Source organism: Crocuta crocuta, unplaced genomic scaffold, assembly GCF_008692635.1.
Source record: "Crocuta crocuta isolate KB4526 unplaced genomic scaffold, BGI_CrCroc_1.0 scaffold516, whole genome shotgun sequence".
NCBI classification, from domain to species: Eukaryota; Metazoa; Chordata; class Mammalia; order Carnivora; family Hyaenidae; genus Crocuta; species Crocuta crocuta.
In genome coordinates, this window is record NW_027529538.1 from 1,981,604 (window position 1) to 2,004,229 (window position 22,626).

At 45.3% G+C, this 22,626-nt stretch overlaps 1 protein-coding gene across 1 annotated transcript in view; it reads right to left on the reverse strand.

Annotated features, from left to right (window-relative positions):
- The window catches only part of DNER (delta/notch like EGF repeat containing), a 194,480-nt gene that overhangs the window by 137,257 nt on the left and 34,597 nt on the right, over positions 1-22,626 (reverse strand). The window contains exon 7 of the mRNA XM_077761381.1: positions 13,526-13,671. Within this exon, the coding sequence (XP_077617507.1) occupies positions 13,526-13,671 (146 nt within the window). The remainder of the gene's footprint in view (positions 1-13,525; positions 13,672-22,626) is intronic.

Consider the following 22,626-nt stretch of genomic DNA (forward strand, 5'->3'; position numbering starts at 1 on the left):
AATACTTGGGTGCGCATATTCACAGCTGCACTATCACAAAAGCCAAAAGCTGAAAAAAATCCAAGTGTCCATCAATGGTAAATGGGTAAGTAACTGTGACATGGCCACACAATGGAATCTTATTCAACTGTGAAAAGGAAGTGCTCATACAGGTTACAGCCTGGATGACCTGGAAAACACAAGAGCAAGAAGCCCGTCCTAAAAGGTCACATACTGCATGGCTCTGTTCATATGAAATATCAAGAACAAGTAAACCCACAGAGAGAGAGTTCAGGTTAGGTGTTAAAATAAAACAAAAGCATTTCTTTGGGGTCCCTTGGGAGCTCAGATTCTGTAGCAATCCAAACTGTACCCCCCACTCCCCACTATAGGAATAAAAGTCAAGGGTTTTTAAAGACAAAAGGGAAAGACTGTTTGTGTTGCTTCCCAAGAACTCTGATGGGTGTTGGCAGAAAAGTAATCTTTTTTTTTTTTTTAATTTTTTTTTTAAAATGTTTTATTTATTTCTAGGAGAGAGAGAGAGACAGCGTGAGCAGGGGAGGGTCAGAGAGAGAGGGAGTCACAGACTGAAACAGGCTCCAGGCTCTGAGCTGGCAGTCAGCACAGAGCCCGACGCGGGGCTCGAACCCACGAACCGCAAGATCATGACCCAAGCGAAAGTCGGATGCTTAACCGACTAAGCCACCCAGGCGCCCCAACAGAAAAGTAATCTTAACTGAATGTAAGTGGCTGCTAAGGCCATCGTGAAGCGAAATCTTTCCCGGTAGCGGGATGCAGGTGTTCAAGTGGCATCTTTGGGACATTTGCAGTTTGGCCCAGGTCAATAGCAACTAGTTCCACCCGTGAGGACTTGCACAAACCCCGCCTCCTTCAGGGCCCCCAACTCCATTTCAAAACCCCTGGACATACGTGATCCCATTTCATTTCAGCTTTCACAGACGCTGGCTGCACATCACTGCCAATGTACTAAATGCCACTGAACTGATCACCTTACAGTGGTTAATTCCGCACTACAAGAATTTCACCGCAATAAAAATATTCTTTTAAAAGCTCTCTCACCGCCTGTGCCTGACATCACTTGCCTCGGAGAAGGAAGCTCTCCTCCCCTTTCCTGAAGCCCTCCTGCACCCCTCCTGAGTCTATCCTCTCCAGGACCTTCATCCATTAATTGTACCCACCAACCACCCTGCCTCATCGGCCAGTCTCTCTAGAAGCAAAAACCCTCCTTTGGACTCAGTTTCCCACTTGGAATATCATCACGCTCTCTCCCTCTGTTCAGTGCCAAGCTTAAGAAAAAAGGTGAGGCCCACTGTTTACCCAAGCTCTCCCGTGCTCCCTATAATCCGGCTTCCTCCCCAAGACTATGCTGTCCTCACAGCAAGATTCCTGGCTCTTCTCCCAAGGGGAGCAAGCTGATTTTCTGAAAAGCAATCCACTCCATTCCCTCATTATTGTTTACTACCTAAAGAGCTTGCAACAGTGCTTAACAGAAAGGTTGGTTTAACCACGTTAGGTTTCTGTAATAGTAACCGGCCCACTTTTATTTTATCTTTTAAGTGGGATTTTAAGAAATGCTCCCTTTGGTTTTGACTTGGCTCTTTGCCAGAGGCTGGTAGGCCTGGAAGAATGGACAAAGAGGCAGGAAAGGCTCTGACTGGGGGACCCCAGAGGAGAGTGGGGTGCTTGGTCTCCAGGTGGGCGTGGGTGTGGGTGGAACTGGTCCGAGACCCTGAGGGTGAAGGTCAAGGGGCACACAAAATATGAGGACTTGTCAAAACTGTACTTCAGCAAAGTGATCCAAGGCTGTTTACAAAGAAGCCATTCAGAGAGTCTCCCCAGAGGAAAGACAAACGTTCAAAGTGGTTTTCAAGGTCAAAGACAGAAAAAGCTGACTGTTCAAAACTAACCTGGAGGTGTTAAAAAAAAATAGGTTAAGTGCACACGAAGTGCATGGAGAGGCCAGAGGCAAGGCCTGGATCAGGGCAGGCCTCCCCGGGCCTCCGGGGAGAGGTTCCACGAAGCCAAAACTATCTTATGATAATACGAAAACATAATGTGTCTTTTTCACTCTGTTGAAGTCGGTACTAAAGACGCAAAACAAAAGTGAGAAGAGCTGTCCATACCTTCACACGAATCAAAGCAGACACTTTGTGGCAGGAATCAATGCGTCTTTACTACCATCAAACATTTGCAGGGGGGAAAGTGCCAGTTTCACTTAGAATGTCCTTGACAAAGAAGTAAAAAATTAAAATTTTATCAACTCTCAACCCTGGAGCACATGTCTGTTTGATGTTCCCTGTAACAAAATAGTAAGTGAGAGGTGCGCGTAAGGCCCTCTGGCTGCATTGGGGCCCCCAAGGCCAGGGGCTGCCTCAAGGAAACACACTCACTGTGCCCTACAGTCGTGAACTAGCCCACTTTCCATGGGACACCTTTGTTCCTCGGAAGAATGACTGATGATCTCTAGCTATTCAGACTTGGCTACTAAGCAGATATTTTCTCTCGAATGAAACGAGCCTGTCAAGTTAAACAACCGAGTTTTTGTTATCTGGGCTGAAGTTTGAACTTTTAAGGAAAAAATAGAATTTTGGAAAATTTTTATCCTCCGTTATGAGCTTGATCGATTTCCAATTCTGCAAGACTCTCCTGATGAGGGGTGCCTGGGTAGCTCAGTCGGTTAAGTGTCTGACTTCGGCTCAGGTCACAATTTCACAGTTTGTGGGTTCAAGCCCCACATCGGGCTCTGTGCTGACTGCCAGCTCAGAGCCTGGAGCCTGTTTCAGATTCTGTGTCTCCCTCTCTCTCTGACCCTCCCCTGCTCATGTTGTCTCTCTTTCTCTCTCAGAAATAAATAATACATTAAAAAAAAAGACTTTCCTGATGAGATAGGTGTTGAAGTTAATCACCGATGTGATTTTGTGTTATGGTATAATGAAATGTGTCAACATTTAGAAACTGTATAACTCCTGTATTTTGCAAGTAACCAATGTGTGAAGTTATAAAAACCATTCACAGGTAGAAGATCCAAAACATAGGACATATCAATGGATGTCTAACAGTACAAGCGTTCGTTGATGCAATTTCAGATTTCCGCATTTGATTAACCTTTAAAAATTTGCCACTTGTCATATGTTACTTTCAAGAAGAATATCCAAGATCGTCTGAAACAGCTATTAAAACACTTCTTTTTCCAACTCAGTACCTGTTGAGGCTAAATATTCTTCATACATTTCAACCAAAACAACACACTGCAATAGACTGGATATAAAAGCAAATATAAAAAAAATCCAGCCCTCTTCTTTTAAGCTAGATATTAAAGAGATTTGTAAAAATGGAAACAATGCTTCTCTTCTCACTTCTTTCTGCTTTGGAAAATATAGTTACTTTTTATTTAAAAGGTGTTAATTTATGTTACCATGCAATGATGGCTTTACTAATTAAACGAAATAATTATTTTTAAGTTCCTTGGCTTTAATTTAAGGTGATAGATATCAACAGACAGAAACCAATAAACAAGAGCTCTTTGGGGTCCTCCATACTTTCTAAGACGTTAAAGGAGTCCTGATACCAGAAAGTCAAAAACCACTGAGTGAGGTTGAGTCTAACTGTTTTGTAATTACAACCAGAAACACTGAGTTCAGTGGCAAACCCTTCAGCCAGTCTATAACTCATCAGGCAGAAAATAGAACCAACCCCTGAAGAAAAAGCACAGAGAAGGCCAGCAGGGAGCTAGTTTTGGACAGAAGGACCAGGAGATCTCCGCTAACACCATGGAGAAGCCCCCCCCCCCACTCTCCCTGCCACGAAGACATTAGTCACATGCCCAGGATCTGCTGGGGTCTCCGTCCAGTCTGGGAAAGCTGCCCTGTACTATAAACCCTCACACATGACGTTCATTCCGAAGCCACATAATGCTCCACAACTCAGAAGGCTAAGCTGCAAAGCCAGAACCGATTCTTACCACCTAAGAGGACGTCACAGGAGGAATGGGGCACATTTCATAATCAAACCAAAGCTCTGATCTCCCCAGGCTTCAGGGTGGCAGAGGAGTCCATTGATGCTAACGCTGTATCTGGAGCAGCTGCCCAGAACAGAAACCCATGGTGAGGAAGTGATCAAAGGGTGGTTTTTTCCCCCTCAAAATCTGCAAGAGGTGCCAACCCGCCTCAAATGGGCACTGGCTAGATATTTAGTTGGCAGCTGAGGAAGGCTGAGGAGATCAGTGTCTCGGGGAAGATTTGGACATGGGGTAAGGGTCAAGTTCAAAGCAGGAATCCTGGCACCATCCTTCATCCTTGTTTCGTTAGAGTGAAGCTCGTGACAGAGGAGGGAACAAAAATGTGGAAAAGTAAAGGATAAGCAGAATAAACTTTGCTTATCCTTTACTTTTTTGTGAAATAAGCAGAGTTGAGGATCTCAGACCCCTAAAGAGGAGTGACAATATGCCGCCCCACAGGGAGGTCCTCAGTGGGCACAGCCAGCTATTGGCCCCTTTCCTAGAGGCTCACGCCCAGCTCACCGATGTAAGGGCCGTCAAACAGGACAGGAGGATAGGTATTTAAGGGGAGAGGAGAGCATATTGTCCAAGTTCTGGAGTGATGGTTTTCTTCTCTCGGGCATAAAATGCTACACAGAACCTCAGTTCTTTGTTCTAAAGTCTTTAATTAAAATCTAAGAATGATAATCATCTGTTTCCAATACAGAGTTAGAAATTACTCTCTCCGCTGTTTGTAAAGACCAAGAGTTGAAACCAATCAAGTGCAAAACTCAGGGGCTGAGAAAAGGGGAAAAAACCCCAAAACCTATTGCTGGAACTTATTTATCTTAAAACCGGAAGTTCATAATTCCTGGGGATCTAAGATGGACAACAGGTGTCACACATTCCAAAGGCAGTAAGAAAGCAGGTCCTAAAAGTTGTCATCACAGGGAAAAAACGTTGCGACTAAGTGAGGTGATGAGTGATCATCTCACGATATATACTGGTATCGAATCGTTACGTTGTCCTCAAACTAATGCAATGTTCTATGTCGATTAATATCAATAAAACGGTGCAGAGGAAGCAATCTAAAACAAAATACAGTCCCTGGGCAACGTGAAAAGGGCCGCATGTCATACCTACAGGGACTTTCTCTTTTCCTGCATTACCTGGTTCACCTGTACTGTGATCTTCTCAAAGTCTGCTCTAGAATAAAATAGAAAAAGATGTCCCTAAACCATGGAATAGAAGTCGCTGAATCGTCCAAGCGTCTCTGGAAGGTCTTGAGGGCGCTGACCTCTGATGTTGAGGTGTGAGCTCTCCCCGCATCTCACTCCAGGGCTGCCCCAGACCCACAGGGCCAGGATCTGCATATTAACAAGATCCCCGCACAATGTGTGCATATGTTACACCTGAAGAGGGGCTGCACCAAAAGGTCCTCAGGTCAGATCATTTGAAAAGCTTTCTACCTGGCGATGCCTGGCTTTCCCTGTAGTGGACGGTGAACCTTCACATGAAGACACTACACAAACAATAAAGGCTCAGGGTAATGCTGAATGTTCTAGTAGAGGAAGTGCTGTTCAGACGTCCAGAAATCTCCCCCCATTATTGTCCTGCCTCTGCCAAGACAATGCGTAAATAGCATAAATCTCTCTTAGACTTCTGTTACCCAGTGTTAAAAATAAAATAGGTGCAGAGTCCTTTAAAAATCACCCTCTGCCTTAAATTCTTTGACCCTGGAAATGTCGCCAGTGATATAATCCTCGCCCTGATATATCTGGAAGGCCAACAGCAAGGTCTCTAGAACCGTTCGCTGTCAGGGAGAGATACATTTCAACCTTCTGGAAAACGCTGATGCCAAACAGAAACATGATGAAACATCTATCCTTCGGGACCTAAATTTACAGTTATTTCTTTAAATAATTTATAGTAGACTCACGTACATTGTCCTGTTTTTTATGTAGGCGACGATAGGATCATCCCTCTGTTTTATAACATAAAAGGCAGCAATGGCTTTTTAATTACATTAGTACCAAAAATTATAATTCAGACACGAGTCACTGAAATTCTAGACTGGCTTACCCTTTACCACTGAAAAGGCGACAGCTGGGCTGGGCTGGGCTCCCTTTTATGATTTCTGTGCTTAATATGTTTCTAATAATTATTATTCTCTTTTTATTCTCCCTCAGAGGTCCACAACGCAGTGTCTGCAAAGAAATTCTGCAGGACAGATTACCCATCTGTCCCTCATTAGCAAATAAATGTATCTCAGACTCCTTCATTTTGGCTTTCAGTCCCAAGCCTCTATTCTCTGGCTCAAAAATATTTAATGAGCACCGTCAATAAGCTATTTATTCGGTCAAGAGAAAGTGTCCCCCATCCTTAGAAGAATTTCTTAGAACAAATCTGTCTCTTTTCTCTGTAATGCCATCAACCACTGCCTCATCAAGTAGTTTTCTATCCACTGTTCCACCCTGACCCTCTCTTCCTGGGTTTCGTTCCCTACTTAGAGGAGAAATTCTGCCACAGCGCCCGCAGACAATGGGGGCCCAACCTCACCACACACTCAACACAACTAGTAGAAAGGAACCCCACACCGTGCTTGCCGAGGCACTCGTTTTGATGCTGAGAAGGACACAGTGAATGGCCTTCCTCCTACTCCTTGATGGGCTTTCTTGTCGACCCTCTCCCCTCACCTCCCTCTTTCTCTCTCAAACCCCCACCGGGTCGCTCTCTTTTTGCAAGGCCTCATTAGGGCCTTTAGGCTTGTGCTAACGATGGTGGACACATGAGCTGTCAGAGAGGCGATGAAAGAAAGCATATGACATCTCCTCCTGGCGCGGCTCCCTCCTAACCCAACGAGGAGCCCGCTGATAGTTTCCTACCGACTGGGCGATGGCATCAAAGATTCCGCGGGTTCAGTTTCCTCTGACCGACTATGGAATGAGAGGAAAAGCCTTGGCGACACTGCTCAAAATGTTCCTGAGGGGTTAGTGACTGCAACATTCTGGGTCACGCTGTCTGTGAGACAGCTTCGGATCCGAGAATATCTTCCAACCCATTGGCTTATAAAACCCAACTCACCACATCCTTCCCATGCTCTCATGTTTACCGAACATGTAATTCAAATTCCACATCTAACTCAAAACTCAGAGTTTTATGTTTCCGTCATGTTTTTGTTCTTTCATTTTGCTCATGACGTTCATGGGCGGTGTCTGAGTGTCTCCCATGCAGAAAGCACCCTGCTAAGTTGTTACAGTGGATACTGAAGGAACCAGACAGGTTCTAACGTCAAGGAGCTCACCATCTGAGACTCCCCTGGGAAGCTCCCTGTGACCCCACCTCGGAGTCAGGTATTTCTCTCCAAAAGGTACACTCGGGTCCCTCCCATGGCACATGTCACCCTGCTCTCACATCCACGGTTCATCCAGCCCCCCGCCCACAACCTTCCAAACTCCCCCTAAGAGGCCACACCTCATCTGACCAGATGTGTCTGCCTCAGCAGTAACTCTGCAGGGAAACGCATGCAAATAATGGTGCACGTAAAGAAATACAACCATAAATCAAAAGTAGAGTGTCTCATTAGAAAAATAAAACGTTGCCAGGCTGGAGAGAGGCGGTTTGCAGCAGGGGTTAGAGACAGCTTCCAGAAGGAAGAAGGTTTGGGGCTGAGCCTGAATTATAGTTAGGAAGGTGGGAGGGCAGGGAGCAGAGGGCCAGGGTGGGGTGGTGCAGCAGACAAGCATTCCAGATGGAGGGAACAGCATGAGCAAAATCCTGGGGGAAGAAGCCCCAGGATGCATGGACAGTGAAGGGAGCTGAGGTTTAAGCAGGAAAGGATGTCCATGCACCCGGCTTGGGTCAGGCTGTCACCTTGCGCTGGGAATGAGATCTGAAATAAACAACCCACAGAAATGGGAACTTGCTGGGAACCCTAAAAAAGAGACACATCTTTGGAAACAGGATAAAATAAAGAGCGGTGCTGATATAAGGCTCCTGGAAGGAGAGTGTCCCCTGCCTGGGCCACGTAGGCTATAGAACAAGGACAGCAGGTGTTATGAAGCCAGGGACAAAGAAACCACTCAAGGTCAGTGAATATTTCTAATGAATCAAACTTATCCGGAAAAACTTGGCTATAGAAAGACTAGGACTTCCTAGAATTGGAGCCTTTGACTCCCAAGAGTAGGGAGGAAGGTAACAGAAGGTCGGGAACTTTCTTAGGAGCCCAACATGCTAGTGCCTTTCTCATATACAGGCCCACATCGGGAGATGGAGTTAAGACACGGGCGCCAGAAGGGATCGGGAATGGCTCCCACACATGATGCCAGCTCAATGCTCACTCAGAACAAAGTCTGCGTAGGCAGCTCCAGTATCTAATTCAAACAGCCTAAGGATGATAGAATCCCAAGGCAAGAGCTAGACAGAATCCTAAGGAACCTTCTACGAATAGAGGCCTGATGTCATTTACTTATCAATACAGACTATGGCCAGGACAAACAAAAAGAAAACTTTGAGACAGGTAGTGAACTATTATATCACCTATCAGCATCTATCCTTTTTTATTAACTCCACACGACCTTAACATGATTAACAATGAGATCCGTGAATAAAAAAGATGTTGTCTATTTGCTTTAGGGAATCAGTGAGAATAGGAAGATGAAAAGCACCTGAGACCCCCCTGCTTCCAGAATGATGTTCCACGATCTACTTTTGCATCAGAATCACTGGCCGCCCAATAAAGGTCCTCATCATCTGAGTGAAGGACCTAGAATATGACTTTTTTTGTCAGGCCCTCAAATCTTTGGCAAACTAAATCTTAGGCAAATCTTACGCAAACTAAAATTTTAAAACTCTCCTTTTAACTTGTTGGCAAGGAACACCAGTGGGCAGAAAGGGGGCAAGAGCGAATTAGAGAAAAAATAGAATTTAGTGATGATGAATTTTACATATCAACTTGGCTGAGCCATGGTGCTTAGCTATGTGGTCAAACATTATTCTCGATGTTTCTGTGAGAGTGTCTTTGGATGAGATTTACATTTAAATCAGTGGACTTTGAGGAAAGCAGTTTATCCTCATAGCATGAGGGTGGGCCTCATCTAATCAGTTGAAGGCTTACCTAGAACACGAGGTTGACCTTCCTTCCCCAAGCAAGAGAGAACTCTGCATCAGATGGTCAGCCTACAGATTTCATCCCCAACATCAGCTCTTCCTGGTTCACCAACAGATACCTTTGTGTTAGAGCTGCAGCTCTTTCCTGAGTCTCTAGCCCACCAGCCTTCCCAGTCAGATTTTGGATTCACCAAGACTCTACAATAAGTGGAGCTACAATGAGCTTATTCCTTAAAATCAGTCTCCTTAATTCATATATAGACAACAGGATAAGAATATATATCCCATCCATCCATATAGAATATAACTCACTGGTTTGTCTCTCTGGATAATCCTAATACACAACTCTCCCTCTAGAGAGATGAGATCATGGAACCTAACTGGATCTAAAGAAGCCCCAATACTCACCTTTAAGGTAATTAGGTTATTACATCAATGAGGCAGCAGCAAAACTTGGTGACAAAGTTCAAAGAGAAGTAATGACCACAGTCATTTTTTTTTTTTATAAGAAGAAGAAAAGATCAGAATCAGCCTTAGTGAATGAAGCAGTTTTCAAAAACCGAGAGTTCCCGACCACACTATAGGAAACACCTAAAAAGACTTTCCCAGGATGGGGTGCTGGCTAAGAGCGCCAAGCCAGAGCTTTATGGCAGTTGACCCATCAACTGGGACTGTGGGAAAGCCTCCAGCCCAAGTGCGTGTGAGAGAAGAGAAATGAGGTCCGTTACTAAATGAGAGTGGCACGGATAGAACAGAGCTGCTCTTACTTTGACAGACGACCTAATAAAAAGACCCAAAAGTGATTAGAAATAGTCACTTTAAACCACCCAATAGAGCACTTTTTTGTTTCCTACTCAAGAGTGGATTCTCACATTGGGTGCGAGGCTGGGCTGCATGGCTTCTAATTCTAGGAAACAGCATAAAGAAGGAAACCTGACAGCAACAGTCTTTTACGGCCAGCAAACTACTTTAAGTCATTGTTCCAAGTCACAAACACAAACACGAACAGCCAGGGGGACTCAAGTCGACTCAAAAAAGATGAGCCAACTCTCCATCCCCACTCCTGCCATCTTTTTGTGAACGGGAAGCCGGGCTCTCTCCAAGAGAACAATGCAGTGGGTCTAGAAATGGATATGGTGATTCCAGCCTCGTCACCTGCCCCAGTCAGCAGGGACAATGACAGTGGCTCAGGCAAGATGACTGGCCACACTCTCCTCCAGGTCACCGAAGGCAAATGCAGGCTTTGATAGAAGCAGTGGTCGCAGAGGCTTCTCACCTTATAAGCACCTGGCATGGCCCCCGGAGCTGGGGGCTGGAGTGGGGGGCACTCAGAGCTCCTCAAAAGAGCCGACCCCCATAATGAAGCCCGCCTCCTCTGAAATGGCCTGCTGAAGTTAGCACACATTCTTCGTGAAGGCTTTCGAGCCATTTTTGCAGGAAAAACAAACACTTGGGCAAGGTGTGCCAGGTTACCCACCAGGCGCCAAACGCTTCTGCTGCCTTTTCAATGAGCCAGTTCTGCAGATGAGAATTCTGCAAGCCGGCGACATGCATGTTTAAGAAAATGCGGTGGCTGCTTTATGGGTAAAAGTTTCCCCAGATGCGACATCCGTTGTCAGAGAAGGCTCACAAGGAAACTTAAGCACTTTATTGGTCCCAACTTCCAAGAACAGCCCTCCCTTCCCCGTTAAAGACATTTCTCTTTCACAATTGTCTTTTTGGGGGGCTAACCAGGCTTCCGAACTGTTCATTGGGAATCGTAGGAAAGAATTTGGGGAACACCAGTGTGTCTCCTCTCTGCACGTGGGAGGTCGGACACACTCCAGTGGGAGTGGTTGGCTTTCCTCGGTCTCTCACGCTTCATCTCTTCCGGAACATCCTTATCAAATAAGTTCTCCACTGCTTCCTCATCTTTCCTTGGGTTCTCTACCCCTCCTTAGCCTTGACTGTCACAGGAAAACACTCAGTAATCTTTACTTCTTCTTGCTCCCCATAAAATAAATTGATACGGGCGCCTGGGTGGCCCAGTTGGTTGGGCGTCTGACTTTGGCTCAGGTCATGATCTCACGGTTCATGGGTTCGAGCCCTGTGGTGGGCTCTGTGTTGACAGCTCAGAGTTTGGAGCCTGCTTCAGAGTCTGTGTCTCCCTCTCTCTGCCCCTCCCCTGCCCATTCTCTCTTTCTCTCTTTGCCGCTCTCTCTTTCTTTTTCTCTCTCTCAAAAATAAATAAACATTAAAAATTTTTTAAAAATTAAAGCTGAAAGTTCATCTCCAACCATCTTAAAAAAATTTTTTTTAATGTTTTATTTATTTCTAGGAAAGAGAGAGAGAGACAGCGTGAGCAGGGGAGGGTCAGAGAGAGAGGGAGTCACAGACTGAAACAGGCTCCAGGCTCTGAGCTGGCAGTCAGCACAGAGCCCGACGCGGGGCTCGAACCCATGAACCGCGAGATCATGACCTAAGCGAAAGTTGGACGCTTAACTGACTAAACCACCCAGGCGCCCCTCCAACCATCTTTAAAAAAAATAAATTGATAAATGAAGCTTCCCCTAAGGAAAGAGAGAAAAAGAGAAAATGGTCCAAGTTGGCCAAGCTGGAAGAAAACGGGATTCACAGGGCAGGCTTGGCTTTGTAAACGAATTCCCACACTTTGCCTCCTGGCCTCATGCCAGACACCATCCCCTCCACCGGGGATTTCATTCTGGCTTTGGTTTACATTTGTGTTCCTTTTCAGGCATTTAGCAGAAATTATTTGTCCCCGCTACTTTCTTAGGTCATTCTGCCCCCTGCGGAAGATAATCTTACAAGAAAATGGTCTATTGATACCATCGCAATACTAATACCTACGCCATCAAAATCATGCGTTTTCCAAGATGACATAAGCAACACTCAAAAGTCTCTTCCAACAGCCCTCTGTCCATCACCCCCACTCCCTTCACCCACTTCTCATCGTTACTACCGAATGTGCTGGCTCTACCACGGGAGGCATCACCGAGGAAAGTTCCGTGCTGCCCTTAACACTGGTCCAAAACAAATCATGTCAGAGTGCCTGGGTGGCTTAGTCGGTTGAGTATCCGACTTCGGCTCAGGTCATGTCGCATTCCTGGGTTCAAGCCCCCACATTGGGTTCTGTGCTGACAGCTCAGAGCCTGGAGCCTGCTTCGGGTTCCGTGGCTCCCTCTTGCTCTCTCTGCCCCTCCCCTGCTCATGCTCTGTCTCTCGGTCTCTCAAAAAATAAAATAAAATGTTAAAAAAATTATAATAAAATAAATAAATAAATAAAACACATCATGCTCTTTTGGGACTTGGGGCACCCACTTCACTTCGCACGAACTCCAGTGGACAACTGTGCAGAACGGGGAAGAAGGACATGGAGGCAAGCAGTGAGGGGAACAGATGCGCCTTAATGGAACAGGCCCCCTTGTAAGTGGCAGAGTCTCCCTGTCTTGGGTGCCGGGTAAAGCCTGCAGTCCCCCTGCTAACGACCGCAGTCGGCCTGTTTTCCTGGAGCCCTAGTGATGGAGTGGGTCTCGGTGGCCACAGTCCCTTACTGGTTTGCCTCTCAGATCCTGTCATTCACCCAAGAACAAGGAGGAGGAGCTGTACTCTGCCCCTGGCCCCGCCCCAGGCCCATGTGACCCGAGCCACCAAAGGAAAAAGGGGAGCAGGATTGAGTGCGCCATAGCACCGATGACGCTGACCCACAGAGGCCAAACATAACGTCCGCCTCTCGTCCCAGCCTCTCCTCTGTTCCTCCTCACGCTTTTCTCTTGCTTTTGTAACTCTATTGACGCTGGACACACGCGAAGTCTAAGGAGGGGATTCTGTAGTAACTGGAAAATAAATGACTCCACTTGCCTCTTCTGTCTTCCATTTCCCTTGATTCTGCTACCAGACACAATGACTATTTCTTCTCGTAAAATCTCTACTTTATACCAAAGCAAAGTCTGGCCACTGGATTATCACTACTTTAAGGGCCACCTAGGTGGCTCAGTCGGTGAAGCACCCGACTCTTGATTTCGGCTCAGGTCATGATCTCACAGTTGTGAGATCGAGCCCCGTGTCGGGCTCTGCACTACATGTGGAATCTGCTTAAGATTCTCTCCCTCTCTCTCTTCCTCAGTCCTTCTCCCTTGCTTGCACTTGCTCTCTCAAAAAATAAAAATTAAAGGGGCACCTGGGTGGCTCAGTTGGTTAAGCATCTGACTTCAACTCAGGTCATTATTTCATGGTTCGTGGATTCGAGCCCCGTGTCAGGCTCTGTGCTGACAGCCAGCTCAGAGCCTGGAGCCTNAACCAGAAATTTGAGAGGCTTTTCCAGCAAATGTACTCCGTCTCTTCCCTGTGATTCTTGATAGACATATAAATAGATAGCAATATATATACATAGATACGTATTTATGTAAATATAGATTTTAAAGCTCCCCGGCATTCCCTTACCTCTGACGGCTTTGTGGTGCACTTTCCTTTTCCCGAACACTCCAAGTTATTTGCATAGCTCTCTCCTGACACGCAGGTGCTGGCCTTCACCACCACAGTTAGGCGCAAAGCCACAATAGATTTAGTAACGGAATCATTCACAAAACCTAAAAAAATAAAAGGAGGGAACAATAAGAAACATAACATAAAACATTACCAACATTCTTTCTACAAGACCATGTTTATTGAATGCAGCATTCAAGTCTGACAAGCAAACCAAAATGGAACATTAGGCAAACAAATAAAGCACTTGACTCGCGGCCATTCAGATCTCCAGCCTGTTAAGAAAGGTCAAGTATCATGGGAAATATCTGCTCCAAGGAAGAGGAGCATCAGCACTGAGTCGTCGCCTTGGATGTTGTTCTGTGCCTTCTTGTGCCCTTTGGGGGCCACATGATCTCCCGATTACATCGTTCTATTAGCATCTTAGAATTCACTTTTTCTCTGAGCTCATCTTCNGCCTCCTCCTGGCGACCCTGGATCACTAAATATCCCCCGAGGCCACCCCCTATACCAGCCAACCCAAGTGGCTCCTGATGCTCTCACAGGTGGGTAAGCAGCACACTCAGTGATGGGCTTATAGATAAATATGGTACTTCCTCACCAATCTGACTACACGGTTATCAATTAAGTTATGTGCCTTTACCCATCTAATAAAACAGGACCATTCACAGTTAGTACTACTAATCACACACTCTCTGATGTGTCGTAATTATCACCAGATGATCTTTCAGCCAGTGCAGCTACTTGTACATAGCAGGTAACAATATATGTGGGAAAAAAAATTTAGCCTCCAACTGGAGTGAAGAAATCACACTCTAAGTATTTTGCATCGATAATATCATGACTTCGGAGCACCCGGGTGGCTCAGTCAGATGAGCGTCAGTTTCGGCTCAGGTCATGTTCCCATAGCTTCATGGGTTTGAGCCCCATGTTGGGCTCTGCACTGGCAGCATGGAGCCTTCTTAGGATTCTCTCTCTCTCTCTCTCTCTCTCTGTCCTTTCCCTACTCACACTTTCTCTATCTCTCTCAAAATAAATAAAACTTTAAAAAAATAATAATATTATTATTTCATTAAGAGAGTCTCTTTTTTCTAACAAGACCATTTATTTATGTATAATTTTTAATTTCAAAATGAACAGCTTATAATTAACACTTCCATCATCCAGGAGAGAGATAAAAGATGCTTAAGACAAAGTGGCAAAAGTGATCCTAGACAGCCATACCCATTTTCTCGTGTGTTAGGTAAGTATAATAACCCCAAAATAGGATGACCACAGAATTCATCCTCAAATCCAGACTCCTTTTCGATCAAAATGGGAGCTCTTTTGGGGCACCTGGGTGGCTCAGTCGGTTGAGCCATCAACTCTTGATTTCAGCTCAGGTCATGATCCCAGGGTCATGGAATCAGGCCCCACATCAGGTGCCACACTGAGCATGGAGCCTGCTTGGGATTCTCTCTCTCTCCTTCTGCCCCTCTCCCCCTCCTCGCTCTCTCTGTAGAATTAAAAATAATTTAATTAATTAATTAATTTAAGAACCTCGAGTGCTTTTACGATTTCAAGTGGACACAAGCATAAAGTGAGACTGTCTCAGTTAATGGGACAACATGGTCACCCTACACCTCATAGCCTGAGAAGCACCCAGAGGCCAGGAATCTGCAAAGTGTAAAGTACTATGTTAAAGCCAGGGATGTTTTTAATAGGCAGATGACAGATTCGAAACAACAATATAGGCCTGAATTCAATCCCCAACTTTTAAGGTTAAGATGGAAGCTCAAGCCAGTCACAGTGGAGTGGAGGCACCTCTCAACTTCTGTTTGGGATCAGGAGACAAACGTTTCTTGGTGTCTCAGTAAAGACAGGTGCTACAGGTCTGATGCACTGTGGCATTTTATACTCACAGAGAACTAGTTGCTTTCTTCCTAAGATTTTTTTTTACTGAAAACTTTACTATTCATTGGCTTTGGGACAAGAAGAAAGCATGGTTCACGCAAGCGCACTTCCTCTGTAGAGCTTTGCACTTCCTCTGTCATGGCACCGCCGTAGAGGCCTCACACAGCCTCCCAGCTGCCTTCATGCATGCCCAGCTCACTCCAACTCTGTAAACGTTGCTCTCCCTACGTTACAGCCAGGATCGCACCTTATCTTTGAGCTTTTCCTCAACACCCCACCCCCTGCCAATTTCTACCACATCCACCTGCCCAAGTAGACACCCTCATGTTCAGGTCCCTGGTTATTCTCTGTCTCAGGTGCTTTCCTCTCTTCCCACCTTTACTGAAGCTTCCTTAATGGCAACAGACAAGTCTTAGAGAAGCAGCTGGTAAGAAGTCAGAAGGCAGGTACGTACTGGCCAAGAACAGCAAAGATAATTCCCTAGGAGAACTTTTTAGAATGTCTTATCACCCAACATGTCTACTTTAAAAAACAGCAATCATTTCAATGCATAAATTCCAGTTTAACTAAAAAATAGTTGCTTATCAACTTATGATTAACCGTGACAGAGCGACAGAGCCTGCTACAATGGTAGAATGTACCAGAGTTCTTATTCTACAAGACGTTTTTACAAATAAAATAATGGAGGTAAAATCAGAGATCAGGAGTTATAAAGATGTCTTTTTATGTCTTTGCTTTGTTCTCTGGTTTCGTATTAAATTATTGTTAAAACCTGTACCATCTGTCTATTTACTAAGCATTTAGATCACAGAATGCTATTTAATTCTGTAGAAAAGACCTCCCTCCAAACGTTACTTTAAAAATTCTATTCAGCTATTAGATTTATGTAGCCAGTAGTAATTCAAGTGAACGAGTAGTTAAAAATATACATGGTATGGGGCACCCGGGGGCTCAGTCAGTTAAGAGTTGAACTCTTGATTTTTGGCTCATGTCATGATCTCATAATTTGTGAGTTTGAGCCCCGTGCTGGGCTCTGTGCTGGCCTGCTTGGGATTCTCTCTCCCCCTCTCTCTGCCCCTCCCCTGCTTGTGCTCTTTCTCTCAAAATAAATAAACTTTAAAAAATATTAAAATATAGATAGATGAGATATAGGAGCACCTAGGTGGCTCAGTCGACTGAGTATCCAATTTTGGGTCAGGTCACAATCTCAAGGTTTGTAGGTTTGAGCCCCATGTCCGTCTCTGTGCCAACAGCTCGGAGCCTGGAGCCTGCTTCGGATTCTGTGTCTCCCTCTCTCTCTGCCCCTCCCCACTCACACTCTGTCTCCCGTCCTCTCTCAAAAGTAAACATTTTTTAAAAATTTAAATATATATACATGGTATATTGATAGATAATTTGCTTCCATTTTCTCAATGAACATTTACTGAGCTCACTTCTACAAAGCAGGCACGGACTTAGATTCTCAGGGTACAAAGATTCTTGGTTTCTACCACACCAAACTTCCAGTCAAGAGCAGTGACCCTTGAGGCGCCTAGGTGGCTCAGTTGCTTAAGCATCCAACTTCAGCTCAGGCCATGATCTTGAGTTCTTGGGTTCAAGCCCCACATTGGGCTCTGTGCTGAAGGCTCAGAGCCTGGAGCCTGCTTCGAGTTCTGTGTCTCCCTATCTCCCTCTGCCCTTTCCCCACTCATGCTCTGTCTGTCTCTCTCTCTCTCTCAAAAACAAATAAATATTAAAAAAAAAAAAAAGAGAGAGAGAGCAGTGATCCTTAAACATTTTTGAAACCGGAAGCTTCATCATTTTGCACGGGCTTTTTCCATCAGTAGTCTGGGATGAACCTCTGGTAGGCATCTTTTTGGAAAAGACTCCCTGAGTAATTCGAACATTGTTTCCAGTTAAGAACCTTTGGTCTGGTAGAAAAACTAACCTCAGTAACATGAGTAATGTTATTACTAAGGTAAATCACCTGGAATTAGAGGCATGTATCTGAGCCTCTGAAAGCACATTTTACGCATCTATTTTTGAAAGTCCAGGTGAATCTGTGTTATTTAGACAATATTTCTGTTCTCCAGCTCATCGTAAGTCTCTGAAGTTCTTGGAGCCACCTCTGATAAAGGTTTCTATATTGGCTTTATTTTTGTAATAAGACTGCAAGTATTTTGGCCCTAAAATACTTGAGTAAGCTATTAAAGAAATCAATCTTTGCAACAGCGTGCCACATATTACTGTGTAATTCCCAACTATGTCATCTAATCTCCCACAGTGAGTCCAAAGGACATGCATGCTATTTTCAATAGTACACGGTTCACACGAGGAGAACGGTGCCGGCCAGCTCCTTCTAGGTAAGACTGGAATTGCAGTAAGTTGTTGGCACTTGCCTTTGATCATGTCTCAGGGAAAATGCTTAGAGCTACTCATAATGAAAAGTAATACTGTCCAATTTAACTTTCATCAAACTGCAGCTGGGTTAGAGCAAAGCTGCCCTCAAGAAATCCCACAGGCCAAGAGCAGAAACTGTGCCCTTTCCAAAGGGGCAGCAGGAAGACTCTGAAATGAAATCGAATTCATTATTTTTAAAAAAGGAAGTTCTACAGGGCTTTGTGAGTGACCATTTCAACGTTGTTGAAAAGCCAGTGTGGTTTCTTTGACACAGCGCTCAAACTGATGGACGCTTCTAACACACTTGCAAGAAACATGGAGCAGATGGCCACTATTTTTACTCTTCCTTCATCGCATGAAATCAATACACGTAACATAATTCTTGGTACAGACCTGGATAGAGAAGCCTGTCTTCATATTCAGAATTCTAAGGTCCACGGGCCAACTGATCAAGTGGAGACACAAAACAAACCTCATGAAGTAGAAACGAAGATGGCGGTCTGGTTCTGTTCGTGGAGCCTCCTGGGAACTGGTTTTGTGAGCCCTGCCTCTTCAACGGTCTGACCAAAAACTAAAGAACTGATGCCATATAGCAGGTGTCCCTGGGGAGTTGCTCTAGCTAAAGGCTGGTTTAAACTCACAACAAGCAAGGGAAAGACAGAGAGGAGATTTAGAAAGAAAGCAGAGAAGAAGGAAGGAGGGAAGGAGGAGGAAGATGAGGAGGAACACCAAAGCACGGGAAGGGAAACAGGAGCACAGGCACACAAAGAGAGCGGAAATGGAGAAAGGAAATGGAGGCGCTCCAGCAAGCCCTTTGGGGACTCTCCCGCTTCTGGTTATGCTGTATCACCCTCTCAGTCTCAAGAGAAAATACAGTCTTCGTTCCAACCACAACAAATGTGAAACCACAGTTCTTCGAGATGTTTCATGAATAAACATGGATTTAAATCATCATTGTGTACAGTCCAAGTCTATGATTCTGACTCTGAGGCAGAAGTATCAGGCCACGTTACGTGGACAGATCATGTGCTCCAGGGAGTAAGCGGGCGCGGTGGGGTGGCTGGGATGGGCTGCCGTGTGGCACGGAAGGAAGCTGCACTCATTGGTCCGCCAGTCAGCAGATGCCTCCCCAGCTCCAAGTGGGAGGCTGCTTTTAGGATGAGCTCTAAAGGCTGAGAATGAGCCAGCGAAGAGAGCTGAGAAGGTCACATGTCACATGGAGGAGGCGGTCATGTGTCACATGGATGGGAAGGTCAGCGTGACACACAGATGAAGACATCAGTGTGTCAATGGCCAGCACCTTGATGAGGATAGAGAGGCAGGAAGGGCCAGATCAGAGGGCATCTCGTGAAACTTAGTGAAATGGGAACCCATTGAAGAGCTTTAACCAGGGGAAAAGCACATGATTTATGCTTTTTCAAAGATCACATTGTGGAGGAAGAAACAAGACTTCATATACATTGGGTGTGGGATCTGAGGGAAAGTAAAAATATCACATATACAGTAAGCAACTTTGTGGGGCTTGTACTGCGCAAGTGAATCAAGACTTCTGTTGTGAACAGACTAAATCTGAGATTGTGAAGAGACCCCCCTTTCCAAATAAAGCAGTCAAAAGCTAGTCAGTTGGACATAGAACACGGGTAGTTAGAAACATCAGGGCTGAATGTTTAAATCTGGGCCTCATCTGAATACAAATGGTGCTGTATTATTGGGACAGGGAAGGGCACTTAGGGAGAAGAAAGACAGAGAATAAGGAGCCAGAACCAAGCTTTACAGGCCAATATTCATGGCATAAACTTAGTTGTGTGTTGACATAAGGCCACAACAGAGTCATACTAGAATAATTAACTGACCCAAGTCGCTGCATGAACTTTCCACGGTGAGGTGGATAAGAAAAGACAAGATTTCTGCAGCATGGAGGACATCCGGAACTATAGGACGGCAGACCTCTGACGACTTCAGCCCTGAAGGGGGACACTGTGGTCCCTGACAAAGAAAAACTGTGAAGGATGCTACATAGGTCAACTCAGTATTCAGATGCTGGGAAGGAAAAACAAGAGGAAGAGAGGGAAGAGGAAGGCAGGGTGTGTTTGGGGGAGGGAGGGGGGAGGGGAAGAGCTACTGCTACCCTTGGAGAGCCCACTTCTACTTCCGACACATCTGGGTGATTTCCCTAGTGAGCCCGAGAACGATAAGGAAGGAGAACTTTCTCCAAGGATTATCCAGAGATCTGTTAACACCCTCCAGTAACTAGTTACGATGACAAATAAAAGTTGGGTTTCCTTCTCCCGCTCCCCGCTCTCCACTCCTCCTCCCCTACGCCTGCACAAAACCACGAGCAAACACTCTGCCCTGCCCACAACCCCACACTGTGCTCATTAACACGGTAGTAAAATGCTCTGCCATTAAGACAGTCCTTTTAAAACGGTAACTTTGCCAAACTCACCTCCCCTGGTGCTAATGAGAAGCTGAGAGCACCTGAAAGGGGGTCCAGTCATTATCTTTGGGGACAGAACGGTCAAGCATCAGTTGGGGGAGCAAGCGAGATGGTTGGCTCTGGGCCATTAACTGTTTGTTTTACCACCTGTCCTCTTTAATATTAACGCTAAAGGGTCTTAAATGGACTTTGTAGTTAATACCTCATTGGGATTAATGGCAAATGGAATTTGCATTTCCCACTTCAGTGGTTTGACTAAAGACCATTTTCTTTCCTGTTAAAGGAAAGCATACGTGCAAAATAAGAATTCTGGCCGTAAATACTTGAGCAGTAGGTGTTGGAAACAGACTGCCAACTTCTCCCATTAAGACTTGGCGAGTCATTTGGCCCAAACCTATAACCTATAAAAACTGTTCACACTCCAGGAAGTCCCATGGCTGGCAGCTAACAGGCATGAAAGGCTTGAAATAGTACGGGTTCCAGCTCTGGCTGGAGACACAGGGTTTTGCATTAACATAGGCGTTGGGAAGGCAAACACCCCCAATTCCCACATCTCGTTCCACAGAAGCATGGATGTAACGGTGTGGCTGCACCGACTTTTTTAAGAAGGTAGAATGGACGTTCGTGCAAAGCTTAATAAGCTGGTTGGGACCCCCATGGATTGGTGACTCTGTGCTTTTGGACTGAGAAGCAAAGTCTGAGAAACAAACCGTTGTTTGACCATGTCAGGCCAGAGGTAAAAGGAGACCTGGATGCAGGGAGCAAATATGAACCTAGATGGAATCCTAGACTGGGAGTTAGGGCAGAAAGTTGAATATGCACTAAAAAGGCAGTCACTACAACCTGTGTAGTGCCCGTCCACACCAACTACCGCAGGACCTCATTCACCGTCTTTTTGTCTTTTCGAAACAAAGCTCTCTTCAGATTTCCATCGAAAGCCTGGGTTCTGTTATTTGCTTGCCTGCTTACTTTTAAGTTTCGATCCTTAAAGCAGCATATTGCTTTTTGGAAAATTCACTCATATGGATTATTTCATTTTCTGTCGGTTCCCGAGTAAGATATGGTCAAAAACGCTTTCTGTTTTAATTTTTTAAATTTTCTTTATTTATTTCTGAGAGAGAGAGAGAGAGAGAGAGAGACAGCATGAGCAGGGGAGGGTCAGAGAAAGAGGGAGACACAGAATCTAAAACAGGCTCCAGGCTCTGAGCTGGCAGTCAGCACAGAGCCCAACACGGGGCTCAACCCACAAACCATGAGATCATGACCTGAGCCGAAGTCAGACACCTAACTGACTGAGCCACCCAGGTGCCCCAGAAATGCTTTCTGAATCAGGAGACACAATGGCACATAAACAGCAATAGGCCAAACACGTCTACCATGGCCAGTCATCAAAGCCATCGGGTGGATTACACCTGGCCGAATGACTATGAAAAGTATGTATTGAGTACTATCATTTGCTCCAAGAAAAAGAAATTGCAGGGATAATAGGGAGCTACTGTTGAAAAAATACAATCACTGCACTATCATCTGAAGACAGAATGCTGATTCTCAGCAAATCTTACTGTCAGAGGCAGCGGCCCTTAACCACTGCCTCCCGGCTGTGTCTGGGTTTCAACAGCACCTTCTGTCTGTTCACCCAGCAGAGAAGACTCTGAAAAGTCAGTACGGAAACACAGGCTCTACACTGCAACATGGGCCAAGACTCATTAGGCTGACATTCTACACTTTTCTAAAAGAAATATCTATTCCCACAGGAAAGGGTTACTAGCCTGCAGTGCTGTATTTCTGTTTAGTTTTTTTTTTTCAAGCACATGTTTCACCCTTCCACACTTCTTTCTCTACTAATATTAGACTAAATTATTTGTCCCAAGTTAAGACTTGAACTACAGGAGTAACTGCTAGTTGCCCAGTGGTATCTACTCTCCTCATAGCCCTTTAATAATAGACTTAGGAGTTTTTGCTGAGAACTGGGCCACCCAGTTAAAGAACATGCCTCTCCTCAGGGACAGGATGTGTGGCACTTCTGTGACGTACATCTACCAAGACTGAGCAAGCACTGTCCTGCCCATTCCTCCCATACCACTGCCCCATAACAGTGGGGACAGCCAGTCTGAATCCAGAGATGGAAACTGTGTGATGAGGGTGCAGAATTTTCCTCTCCAGTCCTGGATCAGCTACCTCTACACTGTAACATGAAGACATGAACTTGGAACTTGGTTAAGCCAATGTATTTGAGGTCTCCCTATTACAACAGATGAGACTGGAGTCTAACCGATACAGGTGTGCAAAGGAATCATATAAAACTCCTCCTGTGCTCCACCCACCACCTCTGCCCTTCGACTCATAAGGA